At 38.1% G+C, this 23,329-nt stretch overlaps 1 protein-coding gene across 2 annotated transcripts in view; it reads left to right on the top strand.

Annotated features, from left to right (window-relative positions):
- ATF2 (activating transcription factor 2) overlaps window positions 1–21,167 on the top strand; it is a 30,834-nt gene extending 9,667 nt beyond the window's left edge. For both annotated transcript variants that reach the window (XM_053471547.1, XM_053471546.1), the window contains exons 8-13: window positions 1,409–1,523; window positions 2,362–2,448; window positions 6,540–6,692; window positions 7,782–7,988; window positions 15,440–15,545; window positions 20,515–21,167. In XM_053471547.1, the coding sequence (XP_053327522.1) occupies window positions 1,409–1,523; window positions 2,362–2,448; window positions 6,540–6,692; window positions 7,782–7,988; window positions 15,440–15,545; window positions 20,515–20,732 (886 nt within the window). In that variant the 3' untranslated portion in view covers window positions 20,733–21,167. The remainder of the gene's footprint in view (window positions 1–1,408; window positions 1,524–2,361; window positions 2,449–6,539; window positions 6,693–7,781; window positions 7,989–15,439; window positions 15,546–20,514) is intronic.
- Window positions 21,168–23,329: the final 2,162 nt, after the last annotated feature.

Raw genomic sequence — 23,329 nt, 5'->3', positions numbered from 1 at the left:
GTGCTTTTTGGCTTTTTTTTATAGTACTGCTGAAGGGACCTAACAACTTGGTCTCGAAAGCTCGCAATCAAACTCTCATTTTAACTATACTTTTCTCCTGTTTTCTCAACGGCTAACACGGTACAAAATCTTTTTATCACATGAGAACACGTAATAGAGATCTGTGCTCTGCCTGTCCATATTATAAAACAAAAAGTAGTAAACACTGTATTGAGGTAGATTTATTAATCTGTAACCTCGGTAAAGATATGGTCGCGTTGAAACATAATGAGCACATTACTAGACTTGGCATTCGTGTGAGATGCATTGTTCATTAACGAATATTGGATCAATATATGTTTTATATCAGGTTAACTGATAATAGCTGGCACTACAATAAGACTGTATGAAAAATGTACTACTGGGGTACTATTATCCATAAACCTTGGTTTGGTAATGTCCGCATTGTTATTTACATGGTCTTCAAAGACCCAGTTAGAAATAGAGGGGTTTATTCACTAAAGCAGGTACATTGCAGTGAGCCTCTGCTGCAAGAAGCGTTTAGTTGGCCCTGCAGGGGCGTAACGATAAACCACAGGGGCCCAGTGTGAAAATTGCTCCTGGGCCTGCTAACTTCACCATGCAACACAGTCCCACCTTTGCCCCAAACAGCTTTTGAGTGCCATCTTTGTAAACACACACTCCATTTCCCATCACTTACACACCCATGCTCACACACCTAGACACCCATGCTCACACACACTTATAAATAGACATTCATGCTCTCATGCGGACCTTAAAGGGATACTTAAGCCATCATATGCACATCTTATGCACATCATAGCACACATATGCTATACTTACCGCCACCAGCTCCAGTGCTGGCTTGTGCAAATAGCTCCAGGAGGACTAACCCCCTACACTCATGCACAGAAAGCATTTCCATTGTTTTTACTAGATAATGTGTTAATGCAACAAAAATTAAGCTCTGGAGTCTCAGCTTCTCCTAAAGGTACGTTACTTTCTCCCAGGTGAATCGTGCATATTAAAGCACTTCCAAAGTACTTTAATATTCATTCATTGTGAGGCTGTATGGGACAGTAAAAACCCTCCTGCAAATTCCCTCTTTAGTGAATAAACCTAATTGTGTAAAGTTATAAATATGTGAATGCATATATTCTCTGGAATGTGTCAAAGGAAGTGTGCATGTATGTATATAATGTCAAGCCTGTGGGTAATTCTGAATAAGTGTTGGAATCTGAAATACCAATGTGTGTGGATTTAGTAATTACACTAATCACCTTGGTGCTGCATTTTTTATGTATGCGATAAGAGAACGCCTGTACATCTCCCTTTAATCTGAGCTTTGAATGTGAAAAGTCTGTGGTCTGTTTTTTAAGGTTAGCATCCCTGCTTTTTCTATTCCCAGACCAGTTCCAGCTCCTTTTCCTCTATTGTTACATCTACCTAATGGACAAACCATGCCTGTTGCTATTCCTGCCTCAATCACAAATTCCAATGTACACATACCTGCTTCAGTCCCAGTAAGTTTGTATGTGTGTGACTCTTCCATTCTCCTAGTAATGTTAATGTGTAGACAGGCACCGTGTCACATTTTCATTTTCCCTTTCCGTCATCATGCATTAACAGTGAGTTTTAAAAAAAAAATCATCAGACACACCAATCATGAAAATGTATGTAATTTATGTATTATTGCATGATTTGATTTCGATTGGACGACAACATGTTTTAAATAACAAATTATATGTGATGTATGTATATAGATAAATATATGACCAGTCAAAATACGTATAATTAATTGGACTTTTCCAGACACAGGTAAACACCATTTTTAACTGCGCTATTGTTTTTAAAAACATGTAAATATATTGAGATATACGTCGCTATAAAGTAAAGGGCAGAGTAGCATAGCAGTGTAAACAAAAAAAAAAATAAAAATCTTTTTGGCTTGTTTATTTGATTTACAAAACATGTCTGCTTTGTTTGTGCTGAAACAAAATGCTTAGTAGAGGCTAACAGAGCTTTCAGATAAGATTTGAATGTATTTCGTTTGCAGAGTGAAAGAGGAATGACTTCATTACCTTGCGTTAAATTTTATTTATTGAGCGCCAGCAGATTCCATAGCGCTATTACAATACAGGAAGGTAAACATTAATGTTTTCAGTATACAAAATTGACAATAACTTTATCACACAATAAGACACACTGATACAGGAGGAGGGACATGCTCTGCTTTTCTGATCTTACAATCCATTAAACTGAAACCACTAAAACAAATTTTACTACAAGTTTACAAGATGTTTGTTTATACTGTGTAAACGGATTACTATTAAGCAATATTATCTTGTATTTTCTTTCTAGATTGTCAGACCAGTCACCGTAGTGCCTACAATCCCAGGGATCCCGGGGCCTTCATCCCCACAGCCTGTGCAGTCGGAGGCAAAACTGGTAATTACACCCTTTAATGCACTTGTAGAGGGAATGCACACACAAATCAGGTTACTATAAAGGGGGCTTTTCAAAAAACATAAAGTAGTCCTACAACAAAACTAATACCCTTCTGAAAAGTAAAGAAAAACATTACATCTGTTTTTTAATACCCATTACACTCCAGTGGTCACGTTTCATTTCACTGTAAACCAACGTTTTAACAATTCAAAAGTACATTTGGTCTATACGGAATAATAAGAAGTATTCTTGACAATTCCATATATTTTCTTCAAAGGTTGGACATTAATTTATAGAGGCAAAGGTTTTCCGTTACTTTCCAGGAGGGTATAATTTGTGTCCATATAGCTTACATTTCGATGCTACAGGGTGCTTCTTTCTTCCCGGTGGGCAGAGAAAGTGGCCGGGATGTCCATTACAGTCAGGTTTCTACATGTTGACACTGCCAGTTCCTGTTATTTAAAGGGATTCTCCATCCACTATATTCACTTTAATGCATATGAGAGGTCTCTTTAAATATATATGGTCCCCCCCTTTGCAAATGCATGGGTTATTTTGTAGAATCCCCCGTTTACATATGCTGACCAACCCTCAGCTATTTTCTGTGCAGGAGATGTGTTGGACTTAACACACATGACACACTGTCAACTCCAGTGCTTGCCCAGTGAACACTGGCCTGGGGGTCTATTAAGACCCCTGTGCGCACAAGAGGTCACATTTATTTCGGTCCTTGGTCCTTTGAGTGTGTGGGAAGCTGCAGCTTCTCCCTAAGGTAAATACATTTTTTATTATATGATAATAATTATATATTATTATATTATAGTTTTAGAAAATTTAATTTTTTTGGAGTGTCCCAATTGTGAAATTTGTGCTTAATCTTTCTTAAGAGTGCAGCAGAAATATATATATAATGATATAAAGTAATTCTCTGGAACGGTTGGGTCGTATTATAAGGGTTCTAGTCATGCACACAACTCCACTTTATATGGGAATGCTCTACTTTAACTAAAAGACCCGAAGGGGGGGGGGGCAATCAAGAGAACATTAAATGGAAGTCTACCCTGTGGGATCCAGCATGGATAGACTTTTGTGACAAACTGTGAATGATCTTTCTACACAGTATGATGCCGGTAGGTTTACTGCGGGAGGCTTCAATTGAGAGCTGACAGAGGCCAGCTTGGCAACTGTTCAGAAAGCTCCATTAACTCGGTTAAGCCCGGCATGGAACCTTGTGTTCAGCAGAATTCTTCTGACCTGCGTCTCTGCATGCCAAGCTCATCACCAAGCACCTAATGAGCCCACCCCTCCTAAACAGACCCCTTTCCCAACCTCCTTCATTTTCATATTTTCTCTAGGGGAGGAGAGACAAGACTTCATGAGGACTGATGATGCTGCAAAGACCACAATAATGATAATTAACTTGCTGAATTTAGACGATTATGCTGTTAATTAGTTGCAAAATAAAGATAAGTAATAGAGCAGCAGATGGTAGGATAACACCCAGGAGAAGGAGGGTTATTACTCTGATGAGCTTTTGTGGCAGATATGAAATATGGATCTGACTTTTTCCTAAGTTGTTCCTGGAGAATATTACCTTGCTTCTGTAAGCCGATGATGGAACGGCATATTCCTACCAAATTTTGACAGATGTGCTAGGGTTCTGTTTTCAAGGGTGCAAAACGTACAACACTCCGCAATCTGTATAAAAATATAATGAGAAAATTGCATGAAAACTGCACCTTTTAACCACTTAAATAATCAGTGAGTATAATATATATAAAAAAGTGAGACTTCAACCTATTCCAGGTTAACAGTTGCTTACTGTTTTTGGTATTTTGGTTGTTTTTACCATTAAATGACACAAAACATTTTTCCTTTCCATCAAAGATGAAAACCATTTTTGTTTTGTTTTTCAATACCCTCAAATATGTTTAAAAATAAATGGGCTATTCTAGAATTAGCACATTTATTGTGTACTTTAGCCGATATTTGCCACCTCATGCTTTATATTTTTTGGCCTTACCCTTTTCTTTTATTTCTTGCATTAGGACGTGTTATGGCTGACACCTATTTCTTCTGCAACGGGTGTCTCTCCATAACACGTAATCAATTAATCTCATGCATAACTGAACTCCATAAACCGTTAGGACGTCAATGAGCACCAAACTTTCTTCAATATTCACCCAGCTGCGCGAAATTTAAGAAAGGTTAAAGATTTAGCCATTAAATGTTGTACTGTACTAATGGGAAAGGTAACTTCATTTCAGAATATATTTTTTACCACCCCCTTAATGGTGATTTATTCAGGGTGTTTTACAGCCTTGGTTTGTCATTAGTACATGACGCAGTGACGGCACGCGTCCACCTTAATATTTGGGTAAGGAAATCCTTGTCATGCATATGGATTGTATATGCACTGGAGTTTTGTAGACTATATGTAGGCTTATATTTAATGGATCAGGACGTTCCTGAATGTCATTTATCTATCAGAGTTGCAGGAGTACTTGCAATGTGGATGCTGCAGGGGTTAATGTATACCTGTGAGATTTGAAACGCTTCATAATATCACATAAGATAAAATTAATTTCCTGTAATAGTTTCTTTTTCTCTCACTCGCATGGCCGCGCCATATCACACTGCAGTAAAATTGTGCGTAGGTAGCCTGTTCCAGCCTTGTTGTGTAGTTATGGCTGTTGTATATTGTATGTTGCACTTTATATGCCCTCCACGTGCTCATCTCCCTGAATCACACCCTGTATATACGGCTCAAAAAGAAGAGATCGTTGGCTGTTGCAATACAGAAAATTAATCGTTATATTAATGATAACTAACAGGAATCCTTTTATATGACTTTGAACATCTAAGGGTTCGTAACAAGTAATTATGGTCTAGAATGGAGAAATGGATCAGTTGCTGTGACGACTAAACGTGGTTCCCGTTGATTGCTTCATTTTCACCACTTAATACGTCATCTGCCCTTTAGGCACCACCGTTAAAAACACTCGCTAGAGGTGATTTTTATGATATGATTTCTTTAAAGCTGCGTTATACCTTCTTCCTTAATTTGCCATTGAATGGCTTTGGACGCAAGATATGGTGCCAGTTATTGGTATTAGGAGTGTACCTCGCTGGGATTATTCATTGTGTTTGCAGTTGGCCTAGAACCATATAGAACCAATAGGTTACTGGAACGTCAAGGTAGAGAAGTATATCGCCTTCTTTTATTCCTCCATCCTGCGACGCATCTAATCAATTCTTGTAAACTCTGTGGACAGTGTTATGTATCGTTCACGTTGGAAAAGCCATACGGTATATGCTGTGTGTTTTGGGCACACAAGGAGATAATGAGTTATTATCAATGCTGTTTCTTTGCGTGAGCTTGCTGTTTTCACACCGCAGTCATCCTTCAAGATAATTATAGTATTGTACGATCCGAATAGATTTCTAAATAACTGCATCAGGTCACAGAATGCTCCATAGGACTATATCCAGAGTTGCCAAATTGTTTGTCTGTCTGATCTCGGATGTAATACACTTTAATGCGTTCTCCTTTGGGACGCCAATGCTGATTCTGTGGAGACTGGGTGATTTACAAAAGTTCCTGGACACCCTAATTGGCGTTGTATGACAAACCTGGGGGAGGGAGACTGGAAATATATGAACTGAAACCTTTCTGTTTTGCAAGTACAACAACTAACATGAGCTTAATGACCATTTAAAAGATTAATGTGCCTTACTAACTTAGAAAACTTGCATGTCAGCTAATAGAAATAATGAGAGAGAGGTCACAGAGAAATACTTAACCCCGTATTCTGTATCCCCGGTATATGTCTGTACTTTTAATAGTCATCTCAAGGTTTAATATGCAGATTTGATAAAAGGATGTTAATGCATGGCCTGTTTGGCATTACCTTCAACTTGACACATACAGTTTATAAAGCAAATATTAGAGATCTGCTTCTTGGGTTCTTTATTACGTATGTTTGGCCGTTAAATATTGTGGAAATTAATTATCTGTTATGTGAATGTACTTGAATTATTATTATTTTAAAATGCATTTATCTGTATTTATTTATATGTATTTTTTTTAGAGACTTAAAGCTGCTTTGACCCAGCAGCATCCTCAGGTAACAAATGGTGATACTGGGAAGGGACAGGCGGCCAGTGGAACAGCGAGGGCTCAGCCAGAAGAAGCTCATCCGCAGTCGTTACAGCAGCCGGCCACATCCACCAGTGAAACCCCGGTGAGGGAGAACCTATTTTGAATTCACACTTGGAGGAGTGATGTCAAAAGGGGGTTGTGGCTTGTGCTATTCACTTAAATGTGAGTTAGCAGGAGAGTTTGCGGGAGAGAAACACTGAAAAACGTACTTGCGTTATAAAGAGCTGCCTCTGGCAAATGTATCTGAAATAACAGCTAAGCTGGCCGGTTTGTAATGCAAAAGTCATCAGTGAGGTGACTTTCCTGAAACATCCCTGATTAAATATACTTTATACAGGGCTGTCAAAGTTATTCTTGGGGCAGAAGCTCACTGGGATTGGCCCTTCCATAATGTGTAGTCAGTACGATGGGACGGTAACTCTCCGGCAAACTCTTCTGCCGACTCCTTTAGTGAAGAGATTTCAGCGAGTGACCAGGAATAACCAGAATATTATTGGGATTTGGATAACTGACTTATGTTCTGTTGGGGGATGCTCAACCCCAAGACAGAGCCCAAATTAGTTTAGATTCCCATCACATCTTAATGTGAGTACAGATGGCTGCCTTACTGACAGTAAGTTTGATGGATCCCCTGAAGAAGGAAAGAACTGTCTGGACTCATGTGGAAAGCCTGTGAGCGCATGCACGGAGAGCTTCACCTGTATAGACGTCAGTCCGCTATGTCTATGTGCACGCTTGTTTAGCCGTTACTTACTATCAGTGCTGATCATAGAAGTTGATAGTTTCCAGTGCGACTACTTATTAGTGCACACATACATTATTTAACGCATGTCATTAGAAGGTAACGTGAGGTTTGCTGGATCTCAGGAAAACCTCATTCTGTGTAATCAGAACCCTATGAACAGAAACGCCTCCAAACGTGGCCTTTGGTGGACGTGAGAACCTAAACAGATGTCCCTAACATGACATTATGTTACGGAATCATCAGTTTGTGGAATATTACAGAAAGCAGACCTTGGCTTCTATACAAGATTCACAATAACTGTCAAACTATCTTAAAGTAGTCTGACAAATTTCAAAGTTAGTCCATTTAGTGTTTGTAGACAGTAAGTTGTGAACTGGTCTTCACCCGCGAGGCACCAACTGTCTTGTTCTTGTTTTTTTTTTCCAGGCTTCACCAGCTCCCCCCGCTCCACAAAGTCAAAGCACAGGGGGGCGCCGGAGGAAAGCAGCAAGCGATGACCCAGATGAAAAGCGAAGAAAATTTTTAGAACGTAACCGAGCAGCTGCCTCACGATGCAGACAGAAGAGGAAAGTTTGGGTACAGTCTTTAGAGAAGAAAGCAGAGGATCTGAGTTCATTTAACGTGCAGCTACAGGTACGTAACTTAGGTCTCTCACCTATAACCGATAATTGATGCATGGCACCCCTTAAAAAGATTATAGGACGTGTAAATGTAGCAATTATTTGACCCTTATCAGCACCTGAACTGTATGGCCTCTTGGATTCCAAGTACTGCTTGAGCAGAATTATTTGATAAGATAACTGAAAGTAAGACTGAATGGATTGCATTTTGTTTGCCTGCCACTCGTATCCTTGTATTATTTAATTATCCATTCTCTATTTTTAGGGGTCTATTCCCTGTATATATGCAGACACTTTGGTATGTGTATAATATAAGCGGAAATGTAAAGTCAATCTGATTTAGACACTTTATTCATGTTGATGTTATTATATAGTCAAAATAATCTTTATGATCATATATCTTATCTTAATACAAAAGCAGAATGTTGGGCATAATATGAGCAATGTCTTCATAAAAACAGTCTTTTTTTTACCACCGCTAACAAAATAAATATATAAAAATCTCAGATAAGGTCATTATATAAATTACAGTGCACCAAAAACAGTGTACAAACTTAATTGTATCTTAAAAGACCCTCTTCAAAAACAGCTTTTTCCCCAAATTGCTTGGAGTAAAAAATATTACTACGGTTCCTTATATTGGAAGCTCATAAGCCCACCATCCCTGCCAGGAACTTTGTATAAAATTACCATAAAGGCAAGATGACAAGCTCACATTGCAAGCTTGGGAGCTGGGGGGGCAGCGAGAAAGATACAAAAAAAACCAGTACATATAGGAGATATGGGGAATACCTTCATGCATTTGTAAGGGGGATCGCATGAAAATTTAAAGGGGTCACATGGGTATCCTAAGCATTGAAGTACAAATTTTGGTTGGAGTCGCCCTGTAAAACAGTGGCAAGGCTGTGGGCCAAGCTCACAGAAATACCCCTTAAGTGTAATAAATGGAAGAATAAAAACCAAAGCTGAAGAGAGTACAGTCTGCTAATATTTATTTTATCAAAGTAGAAAATTTAAAAAGGTATTTAAAAATCATCACCATACCTTTTGGAGCTTCCCAGGTAGGCTACCCAGAGCTATTCCTCTTCTGGGTTGGGGCTAGACACACCCACCCACCCAGGGGTGGGGCCCAACACACACACACCCAGGGGTGGGGCCCAACACACACACCCAGGGGTGGGGCCCAACACACACACACCCAGGGGTGGGGCCCGACACGCATCCACCCATGGGTGGGGCCCCGACACACACCCATCCAGGGGTGGGGCCTGACACGCACCCACCCAGGGGTGGGGCTAGACACACCCACCCAGAGGTGGGGCTAGACACGCACCCACCCAGGGGTGGGGCGAGACGCAGGCAGCCTTAAGAGGGCAGGGAGTAGGAGGGAAAGAGGGCGTGACCAAACACTGTTCTTCTACCCAGAGAAATAGGAAACTGTCCCAGCACTTCACCTGGAGAATCCGTGTCCAACCCCGAGAGTTCCCAGATATGATCATTACTTACATATCAAAATGCCAGTCATGTGACTGAACTATTAAAGAATATACTACTCACATACTACTCACGTATAGAACATACAATTCACATACTTGAAATGTGAGGATACTTGAAGAATCTTGATGTATTTTTTTCTGGTAGTTCCTTAATACATACACCTCACAGTTGGAGTGGCCTTCTTGTGCACATATTAAACTCCTGTCGTATGTGTTTATGGTCTGCTCAATCTGGCATTAAAGGAATTCCTAAGTGAAACAGTTGTGTGACTTACGCGACTGCACATTTATTGCCTTCCTAATGTTTTTTTTTTTCTCCTTAAAACTCACTTGTAACATGATGGCCGTCTCCTTTTTTTTCAACCCTTAAAGTTCTGGAGGGTAAATTATATGTGCGCTGTGCTCTCCTCTTCAAAAAACCGAATGCATTGCCTTCACAAATGTGTTAGAACATCTGGACTGACTTTTATAACAATAAACTGCACTCCTACCTGACCTGTTTCGTCCATGTTTGAGTGAGCTAAAAACAAATTACTGTTGTTATGAGATCACTTAAAGTATGAAGAAAAGAGAAATGTCCTTAGTTTACAATTTCTGCAAAGGAAGCTCTTAGTGTGTTGATTATACAACTATCTCTGAGGATTGTTTGGTCAACAGTGGTCATCTCCCCACTCTTCAGTGAGATAAAATATTAACATATACAAGGCATACGGTGGTAATATTTAGCTTGGTTGAGAATGGAACCGGTAGAGCACAGGTTGGGGAATCCCTGCCCTAGCAGGTTAAGGTTTTACTTGCAAGATCCATACATCCTAATTACATAACTATGAGACAGGAGACTCAACCAGCTCTACAAACATCTAACCATGATCTACCCCTCTTCTTACTTTTTCCTTTTTTCTTATACACGTCAGGCTTGGGTTTGTTATAACTAACTACATTAAATCTAGAGGTCATGACCTGATTGTCTCAATTTTTAGTTTTAGATCTGCTTGTGTACATTGTTCATGTTCCACAGAGAATGTTTAGGCCTCAATAAGATCCACATTCAAATCATCGATTCTTTAAATAAGTAATATAGAGTGTCTTTGATAACGGTTTCATGAAGATGACATGTGAGCACGGACCAGCCGCACTAGGTTTGGACACTGGAAGGGGTAAAACACTCTTCTCTTGCTTTTTCTTTGGAAGTGATAGTTGGTACAGTTTAACTCCTGAATCCCCCCCCCCAAGACACGAGGGGGGGTACAGTAACTCCTCTACAGATGCATACGTGAGAATGACCCGAGAGACACGCCAGGCTGCTCAGATCACATATCATCTCCTTGGGAGGCTGCTAAATTCTTGAGGGAGAGTAGAGCTTTTTAATTTAAACCTTGTGGTTTTCAGGCATAACAAACCTCGAGGAAAAAAAAAAACAGACAAGCTGTTGCCAATAAAAATTCTGACACAATGTGGAAATCATGTAAAAGCCATATGGCTACTTAAGAGCTCTAATAATATTAACCCTGTCATTCCTTGCGAGTTTACTTCGTTAAGTTTGTATACAATGTAATTATATATATATATATATATATATATATATATATATATATATATATATATATATATATATATATATATATATATATATATATATATGGAACTGCACGCGTTTATTTTGCATGGATTTGGTTTGATATCCATATCCATCTAAGTCAACTATGAATTAGAGATTTGTGTGTTAATATTACTATTAATATTTTGGCCAGTGTATACGAAAGACCCAAATTTCCATGAAACTAAGGATGTTTACCATCAATGTACATTTTTAGCGTTGCGGCAGTGGGGTTTATTCCCAAAACTATACGGTGTGTAGGATCTACTCTTCCATTGCTGCATACAAACTTAACAGGTGTTCCCCCTTCCAGGTTATGGTGAGAAACCCAGTTCATCAAACCATATAAGTTGTCATTCATTTCCGTTAAGTTATTAAAGTGCCTTACCGGGTTTTTACATTAAGCTTTGCTGGTTGCTAATAACATGTTAAAGAGCTGTAACAGTAGAGTGAACTTTTAAGCGTCCTTCCAATTCTATAATTATCTGTAGAAGCCAAAAGACCTGGTGTTTATTTTGTTTATTAATCCATTTGGCACACAATCTCTTAATAGCCATTTTGTCTTTGGAGTATTCCCCTTTTAATGTACTTAAATATAACGTAAGGAAGTTTTACTTTACTGAGTTGATAAGTGGAACAAGCTCCCTGCCGATGTGGTAGGCGTTGACACAATAAGGGGATGCTTTTTGCTTTTAAATTGTTACATTTCTCATGTTATATTGGTTACGTCTAAGATATTAGCTCTTTTTTAAAATTATATTTCCATAATCTGTTTCACACACAGAACCTAGCGAAGGGTTAAAGTGTCCATATTGGAGGTGATTTCAGGAGAACAAAATTTCTTTCTGTCTGCCAGCAGCAAAACCGTTGGCTGTGAAGAACAGAATGACTTGTAAAGAAAATTGAATGTCAAAGAAATAATTAAAGCGTTCTTTATGTGAGCACATTAATCAATCCGGTGTTTTCCTTAATAACTCATCGCTTGACATGCTGGCAGAGCTGATCAGCATAGTGGGCAGTAATGACCCATGATTACTTTTACGTTGCATTTAATGCTAAAAGTAATGCGTTTGGAGGTCTGCCTTTAGTATGGCAATTTACGCTCGGATTTGGGAGAAGTTCATACATAGCTTAATGGGAAAATTGTGCTTTGCGTGGGCATAAAGTATTCAATCCAGGCCGGCATCCTTATGTAGGCACAAGAATCGTGGTTGGAAAGTAAATGTAATCTACGTTTCCGACAAATTTAAGGCTTTTTGTGATCTATTAAATGATTATTTCAGTATGTGCCATGAAAAACACATATAAAGCAGCATAAGTGATTTAACAATAATGCTGGATACATTTCATTTATTTTTGCCGATGCAAAATATTGTAGCGTTGTGTTGAGGAAGGGCTGCGGTGTGATGAAATCAGTCTGTATAGACATCTGTGTTTCGTAATCTGTCTTCGTGTTCTTTAATGAAACTTAAAAGAAATGTATTTATTTACAAAATTCCACAGCTCTTCTTGAATAAGAACCAACCCATAAAAATGGGTATTTGTCTAATCCAGTTGAGACTATGCCCATCATTAGGGGATGTTGTCCAATGTATCAGTCGAAACAGTGAAAACTTGCATTAAGCATGTATCATAGAAAGCTGCTGTTACTATACTGTTCCTTTAATGCCAAATTTCTAAAGCACCGATACGTAGTAGCAAACCGATGAGACGTTATTTTTCCGTTGCCCTTGTGGCTCCTAAAATTATTAATTGCTTTGTTCCATAGGTATCATGAGAATAGCCCCGTTTTATTTGATCACCTGAGAGGGGTAATCTGATCATCCGATACAGGAAAAAATGTAATCTGGCTGCCCCAGCTCTGTTGTGAACTCAAGAACATGTTTTTGGTTTTCAGTGATGAAAGAAACTAACCTTGCACGCATCGGCCCATTTCTACCTGCAGCGATACAGGAGAGATCTCTGAAATGGGGATATGAGCTTTGCCTCTTTCAGCCCCACTTTCGGTGTAGTAGCGGCAGGGGCCGCAAGTGTAGTAGCGGCAGGGGCCGCAAGTGTAGTAGCGGCAGGGGCCGCAAGTGTAGTAGCGGCAGGGGCCGCAAGTGTAGTAGCGGCAGGGGCCGCAAGTGTAGTAGCGGCAGGGGCCGCAAGTGTAGTAGCGGCAGGGGCCGCAAGTGTAGTAGCGGCAGGGGCCGCAAGTGTAGTAGCGGCAGGGGCCGCAAGTGTAGTAGCGGCAGGGGCCGCAAGTGTAGTAGCGGCAGGGGCCGCAAGTGTAGTAGCGGCAGGGGCCGCAAGTGTAGTAGCGGCAGGGGCCGCAAGTGTAGTAGCGGCAGGGGTCGCAAGTGTAGTAGCGGCAGGGGCCGCATGTGTAGTAGCGGCAGGGGCCGCATGTGTAGTAGCGGCAGGGGCCGCATGTGTAGTAGCGGCAGGGGCCGCATGTGTAGTAGCGGCAGGGGCCGCATGTGTAGTAGCGGCAGGGGCCGCATGTGTAGTAGCGGCAGGGGCCGCATGTGTAGTGAGCTGTCCACACACCGTAAAGATCTGCCAGATATACTGATTAAATGCTATCAAGTTCAATAGTAGCGCCTGGGCTTTTATAAATTATTTTATGCTTTGGCGTAAATAATAACTACCCTTAGATTACGCTTTTTTCAGTGCGCCATTTACATTACCTAATTTAAAGGTTCACCTTATGGTGTGTGATACTGGAGGCAGCTTGTGGCAGAGTCAGCATTTTCTAATTTATCATATCTTCCCATTCTTCCTGTGTTCTTCACCCCACCCTGAACCAACCAACAGCAACTTGTAACAACCATTAACAACCATGTTAATCCTTAGAACAGGAGGTTCAGATACCTGCTCCCATGGTATACACATAAGATGGGTTTCTTATTGATATATATTGCTTATTTCCGGCTGTAAACATTACGTTACGGTTCTATACGCCGAATAAATCTGCGTTCCGTGTAGGAAAAGTAACCGACTTGTTTTCACTTCTGGTTATTGTCTCCATAGGCCACATAACAAAGATTCATATTCCAACCCAGGAGTCCTCTTATTATCGTTTATGTTTGGATTTTACATTTAATGAACTACATTTCTGAAAAGTGAGCTTTTTTTTTTTTTGTTTTTTTTTTTTTTTTTTTTTTAAAGAAAACCAAATGTTATTTATTTTGTGTAATAAGCACATAATACTTATTTAATATAAATTATATTTCTTGTCTATATCCCTCTAGATTGTATCAGTTTGTCTTTGTAAATTCTAGTTTGGTCAGACCCTTTGAATATATGTATTGTATTAAGCGCTGCGTAAATTGTTGGCGCTATATAAAAAAAAGATAATAAAAATAATAATATTACAAATATATTCTACAGTTTTCAAACTCTTGCAGCTTTATCAACTATGTCTACTTAAACAAAACCCGTGTAAAATCTTTTTTTTTATTCATACTTTAGTTATTTATACTTATTTAATGGATTGTGAACTATTCTCCTTTCAGCGTATTTGCCATCTTCTGTAATGATTTACCTTCAGTTTGCAGCCAGTTCTCAACAGCTCATAAACTTTTTATGGGAAAATTAACCCATTGGAGCTATGCCATATTTACCCTATTAAAAAATACCCATTCTTTGAAAAGCTCTCTATTAATTGAATCGCAATGTGTGCTGTGCAGACTCAGGAGGCATTAAGCAGCATGGAATTTATTGGTGGTTTAGCCAAAAAAAATTTACTTAGATTTACTACTTATTAAGAAAAAAAGTATATATTCAAATCCGGTCAATATACCATATGTATAAGCATGCCTTTCAAGAATTTGAAGCTTTTTTCACTATAGTATAAGCAGCATAATCAGTAGTGATCTAATTTAGAAACATATTTTAATAATACCATATTTTCTATGAATTTGTAACCTCGTAACTGCTATTTTTACACTTCTCATTGCTACATAGAAACAAAGTTTGATAGCAAGTAAGATTCCTTCTTTCCATCGAATCTGCCCATTTTTGTCCCTTCTATAACGATCTCAAGCCTTAAGTGATCCATGTCATAGATGAAAGGAAGCTTTATGCCTATGCCATTCATGTTTAAATCCCCTACCACTTCCGCCGGATGGTTGTTCCACTCATCTATCACCTTTTCAGCAAAGTTTACATCTTAAGTCTTACGGTTGGATTTCTGAAATGGTTTAGTTTTGCATTATACAATTTGCTTGCTTCAGTAAATGCTGCTTTCTCTTCTAAATTGTTTCTTTTCTAAAAGTTTAGCTTCGCCGCGGTGGTACAGAGCCCTTGGGTAGTAACGCTTCGCTGTGAACTTCGCAGACTTTGTTCCATTTGGTTTTAAAGAGAAACTTTCCCCTTTACCTCCAGAATGAAGTCACCCTGCTGAGAAACGAAGTGGCGCAACTGAAACAGCTTCTTCTGGCTCATAAAGATTGCCCTGTAACCGCCATGCAGAAGAAATCTGGCTATCATAGTGAGTAATGTTCCATTACCCGTGGCCTTGGGCTACGTCAGTGAAATACTGCCAAGCCGAACCGTGCTACCATTAATATAGGAGACACGCACACACACGGCTAGTGTTTAACATTAAATATTTAAAATACAGAGAGCTTATTGCTGGGGAAGGTGTTATTTTCATGCATCGCCAAGAAACATTAACTAATATATGAAGTCGTTTTAATACATTGAAATCTTTGTGACACTTAAAGGCGTATTTAAAGGCGTGAATTTTTCGTAACAATAGAGATTTTTTATTTCAAATAAACACGTTTAAGTGCCATGTTTGGATTTTTGTTCTTACTGAAAGAGGAGAAATATATATAATTTTTTTTTTTTATTATTATTTTTTTTTTTATTGCCCTTCAAGAACACCAACACTGTTCCACAGCGATGTGTGTTCTTCAGCGTCAAAGTCATTTTGATTTATTTGTGTCCAATAGCCTGACCTGTCAAGAGGTTATCCTTTTGTGCTCCCTTGTAGTGAGACAGTGGCCATGCACAAAAGCCAAGCTTCCGCAAAAGGCCATTTTCAAAAGAATTTTCATAAAGAATTCATTCACTGGTTTGCACTTCGCAGATGCTATTATTAGCTTTAATATTGCGCCCGTATTTTCATACGGAATTAAGAAAACATTTTGGCGGTGATTTTCCCCTTTCATGTTTATTGGTTTATCATGACGTTCTTCAGACATAATTTATAATTAACAAATCTCCGACACCTTGAATTATTAGACTGTCGTATAGAAGGTGATGCGAGTGTTCACCTCGGTCGGCATTTTAAAGGTTAATTGTTCTTCTCCTGCACGCTCCCTCGCTTTGGCTGTGATATACAATGTACCAACCAGCTGCTGCTGTAGAATAAATGGCCAATTTTGTCCCTGGTACACATATTTGTAACAAATAACAAAGCTGGGAATGCATTAGGCAGCATTCATAATATATAACCCACAGCTTTCTCTTTATGATTTAATGATATTCCAGGATATTTGTAAATGTGAAGATTGTTTCTGCCATATGCAGCCACTTCATTTTAATTTGCCAGTGTCAGTAATTCAGCGGGATAAAGAAACATTTTGAATTGCATGCAAACAGTTCCTCAGGTGCTTGCGATAAAACTTAATAGCCTCCATCTTTACTTGTAGTCATTCGAAGCCGTTTTATCAGAACAGGCAATATTTTTTAATTTAAAAGAATTGAAAGGTAAACACAACTTTCTATTGCCGTATATATTTAGAGCACTGATTCTTGTCATTTCCGAGCTGATAAATTTCACTCCGCGAACGCGCAGTCGTTTGACAGGGTAGAGAATAACATTTTGCAGTAAATTGGAACGGCATAGGCATATGCCGGAGATTGGTATTAACAATGATTGCGACAGGGATGAAGCTATTATCCTTCCCATCTGATAAATCCACATCATTTGGAATAGCTGCTGTCTGGAATTGGCAGCATATCCGCGGTTAAGCTAAACTATTTTTTTATATGGGTTCCCAGCGTCCCTATAGATGTGATTAGAAGGTACTGATTCAGATGTTGAGGACATGCTTCTGGTTTTTGCAGACATATAGAAGCCTCGTGTAGTATTATGACTCTATATATATATATATATATATATATATATATATATATATATATATATACTATATAACTCCCATGAACCTATACATTACAAATGTATACACATGAATATCTCTATTCATTGTTTTTTTAAGGACATGTAACAAGCATTATTTAGTTTTAGAATTCCTATTGCTATTTTTTATTTTCTTTAGCTGCTGGACTGTAAGGTTGAGAATATAAATACAAAAATAAAAGGTTTAAAAAAATTATAAATAAAAAGGTTAATAAATAAAAGGATTATATATATATATATATATTTGCAAACAAAAGCTGAGACCTTTCCTTAAGCTGTTAAGTCTGATTTCCCTGCATTTCCTCGTTGACTGAGTGTTTGCTTCCAGTTTTCCGAAATCCAGATATGAAAAAGTACCAGCACTTGGTGTTCTGCTAACAAAATTAGTAAACACGGCAAAAACATCCTTCTTCTTGTACCCCTCGCTCTGCGTCCGAGAGCCGGTTAGCACTCCGTGTGTCTTCTTAATGGAAAAGTTCGGCATAATTACCTTTTATAAGACGTGAAGTGCTGCCAGCGTGGGGGTGATATTCTTACATGGAGAAAGTCTTCCAAATAACGTTGCTTGTTTAGTGGCTTCTTATAAAAGTGGATGGGACTGTGTGTTTATTTGACATAATGTTTTGTTTTTGTGATAATATTGCTTTGAAAACACTGTGTAGACAGGGGTAATATTACTAATTAGTGTGTTATGTGTGTGTGTGTGTATATAAACACCGATTCCAACGTCCCAATTCTCTTTGCCGTTACTGGAGATGAGATCAGTTGGTCTAGTTATATTTATTTCAAATAACACTAAAAGTATTATGACATTTTATATATCGCGCATCAGCACATCTCGTGACTCCATTACAATGAGAGGAGACATTGACACACATTAATGGTGTGGTAGGAGAAGAGGCCTCTGCTCTGGCAAGCTTACAATCTATTTGGTGGACCGGTGGGATTGAGACAGAAAGTAGGGGGCTGACTTGGCAAGGATGACGCGATTGTAAAAAGTAAAGTGGAGAAGTCCGATCTGGAGATCTGGAGCCTGGGGTTGGGAGGTATTAGGAGGATACATTATATGTGTCTCTGAAATGCTTGTGAGCTAGAGCAAGTAGGGGATAATCTAATGAAGTACGGAACTTCAGAGTGTAAGTGTAGCATGGTGAAGTGTTGGAGACACAAGTGAGAAGAGGTTATAACGGTTGGGGAGATACACAAGGAAGTGGTTACTTTAAAAACCTTACGTATACAAAGTTGTGTTCAAAGAGGGCAAAATATGATTTAAATGTAAGCGAAGCAAATGCAGGAATTATATTAATTTGTTAATTAAATAACACATGGATTCCAGACCTTATATGATCTTCACCTACACATAAAATTCTTGGAATGAGTAGTTACGTGGTCACACCGCTTCTCTTCTTCTACAAATGTATCCCAGCTGCTAATTCCTAGTGGGTTTTTTTTTTTAACTAATCCTATTCAGTTTTTTCTATTTATTATCATCATGATCAGTAGAGTTTTAACCCACCCTGTGAGCTAACACGTCCCCTGCTTTTCATTACAAATTGGAGTGAAGCTTTGCATGAGGCGATCACGTTTTAAGGTCTCTTTACAACACAGCAGCCATCAGGCCCAAGTATTTTATGCGATAAAACATCATTATCATTACCTTACGATTTCCAAATCTTTTCTTTAGTGAAGCAAAAAAAAAATTTGCGATCTACAATTTACAGTGATGTATATTTATTGTCTTTTTTAATTTGCTCTATAAGATCTGTTTGGAATTACTGAATTATTAGTCAAATTTGGAATGTGAAGTAGTAGATTCCTCTGCCTTGAGCCCAATTAATTTGTGTATCTCTCGAACAGCTGGTGGCATTTAGACTCTGAGTATTGCGCGCTCTCCCAAGTGCACATCATTAGAGTCAGGTGTTAGAATCATCAGCTGCTGTACTTAATGGAAAGGCAGCCAAATAAATTTGAAAAATAACCTCTATTTGCCAAATAAGAGGTTTTTTTTAAGGTAAAATGACGTCACATCTATAATTGTATTTCATTAGTTAAATTATAATTGTTTACACATGAAATACTCCTGAAAAGTATTGTATCCGCTCATCTGTAATGAGAATCAGTGAGGCAGCAGCCTGCCTAATAATGCTCAATGGACTCGTTTTTGCTTCTACACTCAAAAAGAAATTAAGCACCATTTGTTTTTGGGAGTAGAATTAATTCAACAATATTTTGATTCGCCAGCTTAGCATATATATATATATATATATATATATATATATATATATATATATATATATATATATATATATATATATATATATGTGTGTGTGTGTGTGTAAGTAGGTTTATATGCATTGATTAAACCTGGGAACGTTTAAAAAAATAAATAAATAAAACAAGTAAACCTGTAAACAGAAAAGCAGAAGCTGCAGCTACCAAGCTACAGCAGAACACCTCCATGGTCCAGTTTTTGAGCCACTGATTGGCCAAACACATATGCTGGAGATGGAGAAAGGGAGAAATGTATAGGGGAGGATTTTGCAGAATGCCCCCATGCACTTGGGCTATCCACTCGGTTATCAATAATAAAGTAATAAAGTGCATACGATGGCTGCAGTGTCCCTTTAACCAAGCGTATCATATGAAGGCTACAGAGAAACAAGGTTGGGTAGGGCTGCCGTCCCTCTGATTCCATATGTTATTGATCCTAAACAGCGTGATTTTAAAAAGCACGCTCATTTCACTCCATCACTACTCAGATTGCTGACCTCCATAAAAATGTATGCGTCACAAGCCATGCCAGAGCTGGAAGATCCAATCCTAAATAATTATAAAACAAAGTGTAAAAGTTAATCCTTTTTATTGGGCCAACATAGAAAATGTGAAGTCATATAAGAGTTCTGGCCATTTTGTAAGAAATACTTAGCACCTTCCATAGTAGTTCCGTACAAATGAAATTTATAAGCCACTGACATACCAGCTGAACTATGCATTACGCAGGGCCGACTCAGCCTTCCTTATAGAAGTTCATTGGCCTTAGCCTCTATAAAGCAGTGTGACATCACAGATAAAGTGTTACTGAAAGTTTGTATAAGGTATTAAGGCTACACTTATATCCCAATATATCAATGAATTTTTTAAGCAATTGCAATAATATTATTATTATATATTATTATATAGTATTTCTGCAGGATGTTTTGTTTTTGCTGTTTGTATGTATTGCATATTATTGTTTTTCGTCTAACCCTTCTCATTATTGGTAATCTGAACTGTAAAATATGTTTCTGCTTTCGATTTTCCTATAAAATAGATGCGGAGAAAGACGAAAGCTCAGAAGACATTTCAATGCCCAGCAGTCCACAGACCGAGGCGATCCAACACAGTTCAGTCAGCACTTCCAATGGAGTCAGCTCCACTTCCGTGGCCGAAGCAATCGCAACATCGGTCCTCACCCAGATGGCCGACCAGAGTTCGGAACCAGCTGTGGTTGTTGTGGCTGCACCTTCTGCCCAGTCATCAGGAAGTTGATTGACAACATCTCTGACACATCAGGGTTTAGTAACAATCGTTGACTCTGAAAGGAAGACCATCAAGCGGCCAGTCTTTAATTTGGGGATGAAAGTAGCTTTTGTTTTTTAAATGCTAGTTTACCATGGAATATGTTCAATACTTGTTCAAGATTGTTTTTAATCATCTTAATATTGCTGCAATTCAATTATCATTATATATATAATATATACACACTACTGTTCAAAAGTTTTGGGTCACTTAGCTGTTTTCATGGAAAACAAGGAAATTTCTAGCTGCGCTAACAATGTTGCAAATAGATTTTCTAATGATCAATTAGCCTTTTAAGCTTAAATTTGGATAGGCGAACACAATGTGCCATTGGAACACAGGAGTGATGGTTGTTGATAAAGGGCATCTGTTCCCCTATAAAGAAATTCCATTAAAAATCAGCCGTTTCCAGGTACAATAATAATTTACAAATTTAACGTCTGCGCTGTATTTCTGATCCATCCATTCTTTTGAAAACAAGGACGTGTTCTATGTGACCCCAAACATTTAAACTGTAGTGTATGTTGTTTTAATAACTTTTGGAAATGTTTGGTTTTAGGAGATGTCAGGATGACCTTTTAATCCTAAACAACGAGGGTACAGTGGTAATAGCTCTCTGGCATTTATACCAAAGTTCTGCGTAGTCCCTTTTGACTTTGAACAGATCAAGGTCATAATGCACTAGGCACAGGAAAGAAAGACAAGGTCGATTTGCTTTTAATCTTTTTGCCTTTTATTTTGCACATTCCGGAGGAGTAAAGTATCAGGAGAAACACTTGTTTTTGGTAGGTTATTGAGGCTTTTTAACTTTTTTTTAATATAAATTAACCGTGCTATGTGACTTATAGATACATTTATAAACTTTTAATAGAGATTGGAATGATCACCTCATTTTAAATCTATGATGTACTTAAAATGTTTTTTTTCTGTAGATAAAGTGCAATCCTTTAGTTTTAATGTTTTTCTTGAAGAAAAAAAACAACTGAAGTAGTACAAAACCAGTGGAGTGTTTATTAGTACCGAGTAGAATAGTTCTTGAAATTTCTTCATGTGTTTCATGGCTCCCGGCTTTACCTTTATCATCAGTATGACTGCCATAAAAAGCCTAACAACCTACTTCAGACAACTCAATCACGACTTCGCCATTGTAATTGCTGGATAACTTGTTAATTATTGTGTAAGCACTGTCTTTTTTTTTTTTGTAACAAACATTTGATACATTTCTTGTGGATAAAGAAATTGGTATCAGTCTTGGAAATGTTATTATACTGTTTTGCGTGTGTGTGTGTGTCAGGGGTAGGGTGGGGACATGGGGTGTGAATGGATCAATGGTTTTTGCCAGCAAAGTATGCCTGAATGTTTAAAGATGCCTTTGTTGTGAAAGCTGGCTTATATGAAATTGCAGGTAAGAATACAACTTTGTGTGTTTGAGAATCTACATTCCACGATGTTTCTTGTGCTGGAGGAGATGATTGTAAAGTACAGATTCTTGCTATCCAGTTGTCTTTCAGATATTGAGTCTTTTCAATGTGCCATTATCTTTTCTGATTCACAATGCAATATTTCAGATCGCTTCACCAGTAAATCAGCGTGTTTACATGGTTTTACAACTGCATGTTTGCAGGATTCTGTTCTGTACATACTGGAAACGTTACCTGCATCCAGAGGTCTTTCAGAGACGGATCGTCCAGCATGGGAAGACTTATGAAAAATGCATTGGGCAAGGTTTCTCTGAACATCTATAGTTCATATGCAAAGGGCAGGGTGTTTTTTTGTTTTGTTTTGTTTTTTAACAAGTTTCGGTGCTGAGCTGGGGCACCTTAAAAAAGGGAACAATGATACTTCTGTTTAATTACTGTAGCCCAGAATTGTCATGTATCTTAACTAAGCTTTATGTATGTATAAATTAGTTTATCTTAAATAATTTAAAGAGTATTCTAGTGTGAATACAAAATTAAAAACAAATGAAGAAAATTAAAGTAACATTTTATCACAGAATAAAACTACAGTAACCCAAAATCAAGGGCAATGCACTACATATTTGTGTTTAGAACTTTTCTTAATCTTTGAGAGTAAAAGAGGTCTTTACCGGGTGAAATCATACTTTAGTCCCGAACTATTGGGCAGGTAGACCTCTTGTATTTGAAATAAATTACACATCTGTTAAATGTTTAGGGATGATAAATTATAACTGTAACTAATGCAAGTAGCCTCAGCAGTATAAAAAATGTGAATTCTACAAAAAAAAGAGCTTATTTCATTTTGATGGAATTTTTGCAAATTAAATGTCTTACTGAAACAGTTGTTGTTCTTATCTAATACAGATATGTTTCACATTTATTTATGCATTTCAATTTATTTTGTATTATAAAATTGTAAATTAAAAAAAAAGATTGTATGTTTGAAGAGAACATGTGCTTGGTGAATGGTTTTAGTTATGGTGTTAGAAAATGCGCATTCATGTTCTGCTACTAGAGTTCCTTTTTCACGATTTGTCACTGCGTCTGTACAATTTTGAATCTCGACATTTCACAAACTGTACTGTTTCATTCGGAGTGCAGTTTGCA

This window comes from Spea bombifrons, chromosome 7 (genome assembly GCF_027358695.1).
Source record: "Spea bombifrons isolate aSpeBom1 chromosome 7, aSpeBom1.2.pri, whole genome shotgun sequence".
Classification (NCBI taxonomy): Eukaryota; Metazoa; Chordata; class Amphibia; order Anura; family Pelobatidae; genus Spea; species Spea bombifrons.
Note: the sequence above shows the minus strand (reverse complement) of the source record. Positions and strands in the feature narration are given on the sequence as shown.